This window comes from Cylas formicarius, unplaced genomic scaffold (genome assembly GCF_029955315.1).
Source record: "Cylas formicarius isolate icCylForm1 unplaced genomic scaffold, icCylForm1.1 PGA_scaffold_10__41_contigs__length_53128322, whole genome shotgun sequence".
NCBI classification, from domain to species: Eukaryota; Metazoa; Arthropoda; class Insecta; order Coleoptera; family Brentidae; genus Cylas; species Cylas formicarius.
In genome coordinates, this window is record NW_026844214.1 from 14997110 (window position 1) to 15009715 (window position 12606).

Genomic DNA, 12606 nt, shown 5'->3' on the forward strand with positions numbered 1-12606 from the left:
AACCCGCGACAATCGATTCCACTATTATGACGCAAATGAGGTTAAAACATGTTATGTCATATTTAAAGTTAATATGATGTGATATAATCAACAACCCTGTAATAAGTCACTTAAAAATCTGCTTCGTTAAGTACTAAACCAACATTTTAGAAATAAAAAATGCAGGCATTTAATAGCTATTAGAAATTATATTTAAATCTCTTAGGTGTAATTGAAGAATATATAGCAAATTAAAAATTGTAATAAAAATTTTATACAGTAGAATCCCTTAATAGCCACCCTTGGGGAATCAAATATTAGTCGGTTGAGGGTAGTTGCTACTGCAAAAAGGTCGTTATATACGACTGATCGTTTTATAACGGTCATATGTAACATACATGGTTTTTCAATTTTAAAAAATAACATTCTTCTTTGTTGTCGCTCCTGCATCCTGCTAGGAGTCCATGTTTTAAGTGAGTCCCAACATGCATCGTTTCTTATGAATGTAAAATCAAATGACTGTTAAGAATAAATCATGTTCAATGAATTATTATTTATTTGATGTTTCGTTGTTTTTAGTATTTGAAATTAACGTAAAAATTAACATCACTGTTTGTTGTTTTGTGATATTCATTTTGGTGGAAAAATATTAATTTTAAGTAGTTCAAAACTGACGATATTTCCTGATTAATTGTTAATAACGTTTTCAGTTGAAAGAAATTTTACAACTGTATGCTATGTTCTAATCTAATCTCAAAAAACTCATCGGAATACGTTTTGTAAAAAAAAGCAAAATTAAAGTGGACGTAATTATTAAATATTTACCTTTCTTGAAGTGTCCTCAAATCAATTAGTTTAAATGTATAATATGTGTCAAAGTATTTTGTCTTCGCTTTTGACAGACCCTTCCCGCGGAAAAGTAATTACAATAACCAGTAATACGTTTTGATGAGGGACAAGACAGGGGCAAGTGGCTGTGTCCCGTTTTACTGTGCGTTTCAGAAAACAAGTGGCTTTAAAAGAAACCTGCTTGTCAAAACGTCAATATTCTCGATAAAAAACGTAGTGAATTATTAATACCAGATTGTTCCTACTTTGGATAATCTGAAAAGGAAGCCATCCGGTTACAGAAAGTCCAAATTCATTAAATATAACACTGAAATTCAAGAATATTTATTACAAAATAATATTTATTTGTGAATTAGTTACAAGAAACTGCAAGTTTAAGAAGAGATGTAAGATCAGGATACTTGCAGTGTATATTAAATTTAATATAAAATGGGAATAACAATATATCTGTTGAGGGAAAAAAATCATTTGCGTACAAAATAACATAGAGAGTATTCTAATTAATCTTAAGAGCCTATTCTAATTAATCTTAATGACGACTCTGTGAATGAAACAAAAATTATGTTTTAAATAAAAACGTACTTATTAAGATTGTTTAATATTTTTTAATTGTTTTAATTGTTTAATATTTAATATAATCCAAGAACTAAAACAATATACTTTGAGACAAAGTATACTATACTATACTATACCATTTGTTGTATAGTTGTTATTACCTATGTATAAAATGTTGCTTCTTTTGCTTCTTTACTTGTCTTTTAGAGTAACCAAGAAACCCTTCCGAATGTGTTGAAAGTACCAGACTGTTTGGGTGACGGTACCCTGGAAAGTTTTGTTGACGCCACCTTAACACCTCAAATTCTCCCCCAGAGGGCTATTAGGCACAGACCACCCGACATGTTGCCCGAACTGTCAAACGCTGCGTCCGACTTGGATCAATTAGACGATGCAAGTTATCTTCTCTTCCCTATATTTTGCGGTTACCGAGTTTAATTTTTTTGCACCAGCTTCTCCAATATTTGGGCTATACGAGTCCAGAATGTCTCGAATGCTCAGACAGGAAATTGAACGAACCCGCATGTTCACCAGTTTCGGTCGATATCGAACAGGAGGCGATAGCCACCGTAATAAGTCAGAGGAATGTAGAAGCGGAGGAGGTGAGACTTATCCAGCATGTACCATTGGTATCGGGTCAGCCACTGATCCGAATTGACAATTACCCTAACAATCATTCGTCAGATCAGTACCAGAGGTCGACTTTCATGTCGAATACTCAAGAAGAAGGTGAGTTGGTCTGCCCTATTTAATAATGGCGAACGAAAAGACTTTACCTATTCTTCATTCTGATGGCACAATTCCTTTCGCAACAAACGTCAAAAGACGTTAAACATTTATATTCAATCTACACATGCGCCATTTACTTCAGACTTAGCTTTTACCCAATAAAAGACATCAGCGTGGCATAAGTTACCAAAAAGGTACTTATAAAACTTTCGTAACCGTAACGAAAACTAATTAAAAAATATTGGTTTCCTTATAAAACTATAAAAACTGTTATAAAAGCTTATTAACGTCAACTTACTTGAAAACAACAAACAAACTAAAATACTAAAAAATATACTTCTTGAGTATAATTTAGTTGCTTCTATAGTAGAGCCCACTAGGATAACTTATAATTCTAGAACATGAACATTGACAATATTTTCGTCGACTTTACCGGACTAAAAAGCTTGGCTGTTGACACAAGTGTCTCTGACCACACGTTTCAGCTCTTCATTTTTGAGGAGTTCTGTCATAATAATTGTACAGAAAATAATGAAAATTATTTTATAGATTTGGTATCCAACACAGATTGGAATAATTTGCTCCACGATATTCAATCCAACGACTTAGATAAAAATTTTAACACTTTTTACGAAAAACTAAAACAAATATTTATGTCAAGTTTTCGATTTGTAAAAAAATTAAAAGTCTCGTACAGGAAAAAAAATTGGTTTAATAGAGAATTAAAAGAGCTGAGTCGTGCGGTACACGAGATGCATCAAATAAATAAAGGAATAAAAAATGATCTATATAATAAAAAATACAAATAACTTAAATCCTATTACAACAAAAAACTTAAACGCGCAAAGAAAACTCACCACAATTTAAGGTTAATGAAATCTGATAACATAAGTAAGGAAAGTTGGGCAATAGTTAGGGAAAATAGCAACCATAAAAGTAAATCCTCTTCTGTAACTAACATAATCGTTGGTGGTGAAACATTTCAAGAGGGATACAAAATCTGTGAAATTTTTAACAAATATTTTGCTGATCTTGCTGACAATAGCAAGCAGCCTCAAAATCTAACGCCCGATATCCAAATACACTCAAGTTCAATGTTTCTCTACCTTACTCCAACAGTAGAGATAAAACAAGTAATTGGAAAAGTATGCCGCAAGAAATCATCTGGAATCGATGAAATACCGGGCACTTTGTTAATTTCTATTAAAGATATTATAGCTCCTATTCTATCATATTTAGCCAATTTGAGCTTCGTCCAGGGCAAGTATCCACAGGCCTTAAAAAACTCAAAAATCGTACCTATTTTTAAAAATAAAGGCAATAAAACCAACATAGAGAACTACTGCCCCGTAGCTCTTCAATGTGAAGTGGCAAAAATTTTTGAGGCCTGTTATAATGACAGACTGCAGAGGTTCCCTGAAAAATATTCTTTGATTTCTGATGCTCAGAACGGATTCAGAGCCAACCGCTCCACAAGTACAGCTCTGGACTATGCTCTGGAGCATATCTTCGACAGCCTTAATAACAAAACAGCCATACTAGGCTTATTTTTTCATTTGAGCCGTGCATTTGACACTGTCGATCATAGCCTGCTCATAAAAAAACTGGAAAATGTGGGCGTTAAAGGTCCAACAAACTCATGGGTTAAATCTTACCTCTCCGAGAGAGTACAGCAGATTGTGATTGACGGTTCAAAATCGAGCCCTCAATATGTAGGCAGACGTACCCCGCAAGGATCCTGCCTATCACCTTTAATTTAACGCTTTAATTGTTTTATTAAAGATCTTGCTCAGGATAATACAGATACATTATTTGTACTGTATGCTGATGACACAAGCATTTTAGTTATAGATAAGAGCAGAGCTAATTCAAAAGGGGCCGCAGAAGCAAGGGTCACGAGGGTGAATGAATGGTGTCGCGATAACGGATTACAATTAATTAAGTCTAAGTCAATGGCTATGGGAATAGTCACAAAAAATATTCGCGTTGATTCCAGTATTCTTCTCCAATTAGAGGGACGTTCTATAGAAAACATGCAGGCTACTAAGTTTCTCGGTCTGCACATTAACAACAAACTTACATGGAATTATCACATCGACAACATATAGCCCAAATTAAGCTCCTGCTCATACTTAATCCAAAATATTAAAGATACGGTATCATTGACGTTTTAAAGCTGTGCTGTTCCAATCAGTGATAGGTTACGGTATAATCTATTGGGGTCTAGCCACTGGTGCACACCGGGTCTTCTTAGCACAAAAACATGCTATTTGTTACATGATGCATGTAATTATTAAACATTCAGTAGGGATTTATTTAGGGAACTTCAGATCATGACACATATATTTATTCCGTTTTGATTTACGTTAAAAGTAACATGATAAGATGGAATAGATGTGACTTGCATGAACATGGCACACGGCAAAGAGATTACTTGGACGTTTCATTCTCTATACTGCATATTGGGCAACAAAACCCAAGATATTTTGTCTTGAAAGTACATAACAGAACTTTAAATTTCTATAAATGCTTCGAAGAAACTGATAGTTTATCTGTGTTTACAAAAAGAATTAAGATCTTTTTAAGTAATAAATGTCTCTACTCAGTAGATGATTTTTTTAAATGTATTGTTTAAACACTGTATTTTAATGTGATATACCCATATGTATTATATGTAATATTGAAAAGCGAAACAAATATCTGTCTATCTGTCTATCTATAAACCCCTTATAAATATACCTACCTTATTATAAAACCTTAGGCTGAGCAGTTATTTGGGAATATCTCTATAGTCAAAACATAATAGCAACCTGTATTTATTTCAGTGATCAGAAGTTAAATTTTATTTCCATATAAAGAAGTAAAAGAATTCCTATAATGTTCTGTACATATGGGATTTTTTATTTATAAGAGAAGGAAAAACTTTTGAAAAATTGAACTGAGGAGGCTTTTACTTGATGAAAATCCATTTATCAAAATAAATAAGAACTAAAAGTTCAGATTTTCACGAAATTATATATTTTGACATAACAATTGTTTCGACAACACCGTGTCTTGTCGTTGTCGAAACAATTGTCATGTCAAAATATATAATTTCGTGAAAATCTGAACTTTTAGTTCTTATTTATTTTGAAAAACTTTTGATCTGCAAATATTAATTTTTATTAGTACTCCTTGGTTTTATGTTGTTTTTACTCATCAACTGTACTGTACTTCAGCACCTCAGTATCTATGAAATATATAAATGAATATCTCGATTTCTAAAGTGTTGTTAGTTGTATTGAATTACCGAAGTTTGGGTTTTTCTTTTTTGCATGTACGATTCTACTGTCACTTGTAAAACAGTCCCTGTAGAACAGTCCAGCTAATCATCTGATTTTATATTTATGTCCAGGGTGGTCCGTAATGAATGCGTCAAAAAGCATTCTCGTAAATGAGCCAAATATGCCTTAATGGAATGTCTAGAAATTGTTATTTCTCTATAGCTCAAGCAGTTTTTGAAATATCAACATGAACACTTGAAGTAGAGGGTTTTCGGAAAAGAATAGAATGTAATCGCAAATGCAAAGTTTTCGTATCGATATTTTAAAAACTGTTTGGGCCACAGAGAAATTACAATTACACTAATAAGCTACACTTTTCCAAAGGCATTTTTGGTTCAATATCATTGTTTTCACGTCTGATAGTCGTACAGTGTTGCCGTTAATGCCCTAAAATTCATATTTCGGTAAAAACTAATAAAAAATATAGCAAAATTGCTTTGCATCCTCATCCAAGATATGACATTTTCTGAATTATTTCATATTTTTACCTCAAATCCTGTAGAGTTCTATATTTTAAATTTGTTGTAGTTACATTTGTACCAGGTACTTAACATATTTAAATAAAAAAAAATAAAAACAAACCACACTTTAAAAAATATGCGCATACGCAAGAATCGATTTTTCAGGTTCATTGAGTTTAGTTCAAGTGAATACATTCCACCAGTGCCGCATGCTGTTCTCGCAGCTTAGTCTCGCCGGTTGGGAGAGACGCAAGCAGCTCCATCTTCTGGATAAAACGGAGAGACTTTTGCGAGAACTTCGCAATCTGGACAATCAAACGTGCAGGGAAACCCACAAAGTAAGAAATAGATTTTGAAACGGTCCGATCATAACAATCTTGCCATTTTGATCAGTTCGCAGTAATCTATGTGGCGCCTGGACAAGAAGACAAAACCTCCATCCTCGCTAATCAGAGTGGCAGCGTTGCTTACGAACAATTTGTTGCCGCCTTGGCTTGGGAAATCGAACTAGAGATCCACACCGGCTTCCTCGGTGGTTTGCAAAGACAAGGATCTACGGGCGTGACCGCTCCCTATATGGCAACCAGTTTTATGGAAGCGATTTTTCACGTCGCCACCAGGATGCCGGGAGACACTAAAGAGGCCGTCTTGAATAAGGTAATAGGCAGAATAAGTAGAGTACCCGTGTAATTTTTAACTTAGATAGTAATAATTTAGATAATTTAGTCAATTTATTTTAACATACCAGGTGTCCAAAAAGTATGGAAATGGTGGAATATTTCGAGAATTACATAATTGATTAAAAAAAAAAAGAATGCCTTAAAATAATTAATACAAGAAATGTTCAATAATACCAAATTGACACTCGCCACGTCATCGCAAATCTTAAATGCATTTTTGTCAGAAGTTTTCTTTTGGATTCTCGGTAAATGGCGCTGTAATTGCAATAAAGACGATTTGTCACATTTGTCAAAAAATGCACAATCAATCATAACACTAAACTCAATCCGACTTTAGTGTTACGATACCTTCCTTTTAACATATATTTCTACTCCCTTCTCCAAATCAAGTAGTGCTGTGCTATGTTTGTTGCTTGTTGCACGCTATACGTTTTCTAATACATTTACTTTTTGCGGCAAATAATAGCCACCGCAAAAATAAAACCAAAATCTTAAACTTATTGAGGTTTATTCTGCTCTAAATGTGATTCCCGAAGAACCTGACGTATCAACCTCTAGTGGTTACCTCTGTCCTAATGACTTTGTTCACTCTCCAAAGCAATAAATAACGCCTAAAGAGGGAACTTTGGTAGTGCGTTTATGATAGAACCGGTTTTGAACTTAAAAATAACGGTTAATTAATTAAGTGGTATTAAAAATGGATCCTAATGTCGGCACAAGAAAACTTATTGCTCAAAGTTAGACAACCAGACCATAGACAACGTGATCTGTTCACTTAAATCATTTAAAAGGGGCCTAAAAATCATTTTTAACGACTAGGCGTATATGAGGTGACACCAACCCAAGTGAGGTTCACCAGGTAATAATGCTTCCTCAAAAAGTTACCCTTTGATGTGGTTTTTGGACCGGAGCCGGCATTGATTAATACTTTTTCGAAAACGACGTTGGTGAGGAGGTCACCGTCAACTGCCAGCGCTACAGAACGATGGCAACCAATTTCTTATAGCTAATATTGAATCATATGGACCCACAATACATGTGGTTGCAGCAAAAGTAAGTGTCACACACCGGACGCTATAATTGACAGCTTGCATGAAGGATTTGTTGCAGTGTTGATATGCTAGACTTTTCTTGTGGGGTTCCTTGAAGTCTGACGTCTATGCAAATAAACCCGATGCACAAAAGGTTAACATGTCACTCGGATCCCCACCACCATAAGAGGCCGAGGCAGGCATTTGAACCGTGTAAAAAAAGAACTTTGATAATACCTTACACACAGCTTGTTTATATTTCAACTGAAAACTCTGAAGATTGCTTTCAACTACCATGCACTACCAAAATTGTTCGCTCCGACCTCCAGGCAAGCAACAAAACTGGTTTTTCCTCAATTTGAAAAAAAAAACTCAATATATGTGGTGGTCCAAAATTACTTGAAAATATTAAAAAACAATAAACTTATTAATCAACTGGTTACGTAATAAATTTATTCCTCAATTTTCATACTTTTTGAAACTTTATATAATATTATATATTTCGTATTTAAGCATAATACATAATAATTCCGAAAATTAATACTCAATTTTATCGATTCTATAGACAAAACATTTGGGTAACGACGAGGTGCATATAGTTTGGTCGGAGCACAATCGGGACTATAGACGCGATATCATTCCCACCGAATTCTGTGACGTGCTGATAACTATATACCCGCTGGGGAATAATTTAAATAGGGTGACTGTAAATTGCAAGGAAGACGTAAGTGAAGCTCAGTAAATATAGATTTGCAGAAGTGTTATGAAAGGGGTGTGGTGCTTTGTATACAGGTCCCTCAGTTTGGTGTCGTTTTCAACGAAGCCGTCGTGGAGAGTAACATTTTGGCGGCGTTGGTGAGGACGACGGCGGTTTGTGCCAGCAGAGCCAAAAGAACTACCTACAAATTCTACCAGCAGTTGTGAGTATTGATTTGTCCAGTCCATATAGCTTCCAGTAGGTAAAAATTTATGTGGTTCTAGAGTGATGAAATATGGGTTGCTTTTACGATTCTTAATACTTAGGATTGAAGCGACGGACATTGCATTGAAGCACTGCTCACCTTCCTCTCCTCTCATTCCTGTGTTTTTTGTTTCTTAGAACAGAGAGGTTATGATGTTTTCATAGAGATGGGAATGATCTGCGTATACCTCAGAGTTTCACCCACTAACTTGCAATTTGCGCCATTTTCTCTCTAAACAGCGATCTCCAAACACTTAACTCGCTTTCCCAGAAAATTTAAAGAGATTCGTGCAAATTTGGAGAAAATACTGCCTTGAAAATGCTACATACTACATATATACTGAAACCTGTGGAATTAACGAACTGTCAGCGGGTATGGGGGTAGATCGCATTATATTTTTTTAATCTTTAGAATATAGTGTAAATATGTACAAACGTGGTTGAGAAATACTGCATAGGTATTTTTAACTTTTAATTTTTTGAAATGTAGTTAAAGTAATATTTTTTCAAGCATATTTATACAAGTTATATTGGAAATTTTATGGCGGGTTGGGGAGGCACAAAAACGTAACATTTTAAATTTCTATATTTACTAATTTAGCATAAAATAAACGCTATGGCCGACATTTGCCTTTATTTAAACTATATATATATATATATATATATATATATATATATATATATATATATATATATATATATATATATATATATATATATATATATATATATATATATATATATATATATATATATATATATATATATATATATATATATATATATATATATATATATATATATATATATATATATATATATATATATATATATATATATATATATATATATATATATATATATATATATATATATATATATATATATATATATATATATATATATATATATATATATATATATATATATATATATATATATATATATATATATATATATATATATATATATATATATATATATATATATATATATATATATATATATATATATATATATATATATATATATATATATATATATGTATATATATATATATATATATATATATGTATATATATATATATATATATATATATATATATATATATATATATATATATATATATATATACAGGGTTTTTCACTTAAAACTCCGCACGCCAATAAGTCCAAAACGAAAAGAAATATTTAATTTATGTAAAAAGTAGTCAAAGTGTGGGGTCAAGTAGATATTTCCTAAAGTTTAAAAAATTCGACGCCTGCAAAGAGCTGGGCATCGCGACGCGTCGAAAAATTATTCGATTGCAGAGACTTTGGAAATACGCGCATACAAAAGTACATATTATTTAAAAACTTTTTTGTTATTTACTCAAACTTATTTTCTTTACCCATTTCTAAGTTATACCGATTTAAAGTAAACATTTCTTGATAAATAAAAAATGTGCTTAACGCTTATTTTTACAAGTATACCATGAATGTTAGTTACTATGGCAACCATTGTTATCGCAGTTGTTTTAAGTGCAATTACAAACGTAAGTTGTTATTGCTGTATCAAAAAATTGTCACATTTTGTCATAAGAAATATCCAAATTTGTTCGGTTTAAAAAAAACTAAGAATTATTATGTGAAAATGGTGCAATTTAGCAATGAGAAAAAAGTAGACATGTTACTGGTGTTTGGAGAATGCAGATGCAATTGTAGAGAAGCAAAAAGAGTTTACGCACGGCGTTATCCGCATAGAAGAGTCCCCGATGCAAAAACCTTTTCAAGTTTATGTAAAAACTTAAGAGAATATGGCAGCTTCATAAAACCTAAAAGAGATAGGAACAGGACGGCTACAAATGATGAAAATACTGCTGCTGTAATTCAGCAGGTTGATAATAACCCCAAGATATCCCTATCAGAGATAAAAGAAAATACCGGTGTTACCATAAGTTCTTCGTGGAGAATTCTACATAGAAACTCTTTTCACCAGTACAAAAGCAAACTAGTTCATAAACTAGAACCAGGCGATTATGCTAGAAGAATGTATTTCTTAGCGACATTGTCCGATTTGTATAGCCAAGATGCAAATTTTCTCTCGAAAATTTTATGGAGCGACGAAAGTCGATTTCAAAATAATGGAATCGTTAATAGACACAACTGTCGTTTTTGGTCCGAAAACCATCCTCGTTGGATTACAGAAAGAGGTAACCAACGAATTTTTAGTATCAATGTTTGGTGCGGCATATTAAATGGATTCCTTATTGGACCTTACTTTTACGAAGGAACTTTAAATGCAGATCGCTATTTAAGATTTCTTCAAACTACACTTCCGGAACTATTAGAAGAAGTGCCTCTTGACACTAGAATGAATATCTGGCTACAGCAGGATGGAGCGCCTGCACATAATGCCCAAATAGTAACGAGGTATTTGAACCGAGAATATCCCAATAGATGGTTTGGTACTAATGGACCGATAAGGTGGCCGGCGAGGTCCCCGGACATTACACCACCAGATTATTTTCTTTGGGGCTACCTAAAAAACGTTATCTATGAAGAACCTATCGAAGATATGGCTGATCTCATTAACAAAATTAGTGCAGCGTGTGCCGCTATCACAAGAAGGACTCTCCTACAAGTGACCCAAGCTCATGTGTTAAAAGTTTTTAATAGTTGTGTTCGAGCAGATGGACATAATTTTGAACAAAATTTTTGAAATGTCTTATTATGTAGTTAATTGCAATAATAATTTTGGTTATTAACTTGTAGGTATTTTACTGTTTTTTCATTTATTTATCATGTTTTCAGAACTAAATCGATAAAAAATAATAAATAAAATCATACTAAAATAGTTGAAATCTATTGTTTGTAATTGCACTTAAAACAACTGCGATAACAATGGTTGCTATAGTAACTAACATTCATGGCATACTTGTAAAAATAAGCGTTAATCACATTTTTTATTAATCAAGAAATGTTTACTTTAAATCGGTATAACTTAGAAACGGGTAAAGTAAATAAGTTTGAGTAAATAACAAAAAAGTTTTTAAATAATATGTACTTTTGTATGCGCGTATTTCCAAAGTCTCTGCAATCGAATAATTTTTCGACGCGTCGCGACGCCCAGCTCTTTGCAGGCGTCGCATTTTTTAAACTTTAAGAAATATCTACTTGACCCCACATTTTGACTACTTTTTACATAAATTAAATATTTCTTTTCGTTTTGGAGTTATTGGCGTGCGGAGTTTTAAGTGAAAAACCCTGTATATATATATATATATATATATATATATATATATATATATATATATATATATATATATATATATATATATATATATATATATATATATATATATATATATATATATATATATATATATATATATATATATATATATATATATATATATATATATATATATATATATATATATATATATATATATATATATATATATATTGTTGTTATTGCCTGTTTGATGCCCTCGAGTTCTAATGTTTGTCTTTTTGCAGCAGAGATTATATTATTGGCACTGAATAAAAAAATAATAAATAAAAACTGATTCTGTTCAAAGGAGGTGTTTTTAATTTGGCTGTTACTACTTTCATTTTTATGGGGTTAAAGATCAATAAGATGTTCACAATTTGGGAGAGCGTTTTTTAAAAACATTTATTTATACAGAAAGCAAAATAGGGTTCTATTCAGACTAGTTGATACAAAGACTGGAATAATTAAAAACAATTTTGCAATGTGACAATCGAATAAATAGGGCTTTTGATGCGGTGTCCGCGAGGCGTTATCTTCGCTTAGCTTTGGGCCTCGTCAGCAGTTTGGGGCATATAACTCATACCAATTTTTTTAACTTGCTAGTCCATCTTTTATTACTGGATTGTAAATACCTCCGTGTTTTTTTTCAATAATGTTTTTCATTCTTCGAACCCATTTTTCCGCAAAATCTGCTTTTGGTCCATTCTTATAATTTCCCTTATGGTTCGGAACACAGTGTTTTAGTGTTTGGCATAACTATATCAAATACAGAGAGGAAAATA

General features: G+C 32.4%; 1 protein-coding gene across 4 annotated transcripts in view; it reads left to right on the top strand.

Moving 5' to 3' along the window:
- LOC132696807 (probable Rho GTPase-activating protein CG5521) overlaps positions 1 to 12606 on the top strand; it is a 38889-nt gene that overhangs the window by 21459 nt on the left and 4824 nt on the right. For all 4 annotated transcript variants that reach the window (XM_060661850.1, XM_060661859.1, XM_060661867.1 and 1 more), the window contains 6 exons: positions 1591 to 1776; positions 1836 to 2112; positions 6062 to 6234; positions 6290 to 6553; positions 8173 to 8331; positions 8400 to 8527. In XM_060661850.1, the coding sequence (XP_060517833.1) occupies positions 1591 to 1776; positions 1836 to 2112; positions 6062 to 6234; positions 6290 to 6553; positions 8173 to 8331; positions 8400 to 8527 (1187 nt within the window). The remainder of the gene's footprint in view (positions 1 to 1590; positions 1777 to 1835; positions 2113 to 6061; positions 6235 to 6289; positions 6554 to 8172; positions 8332 to 8399; positions 8528 to 12606) is intronic.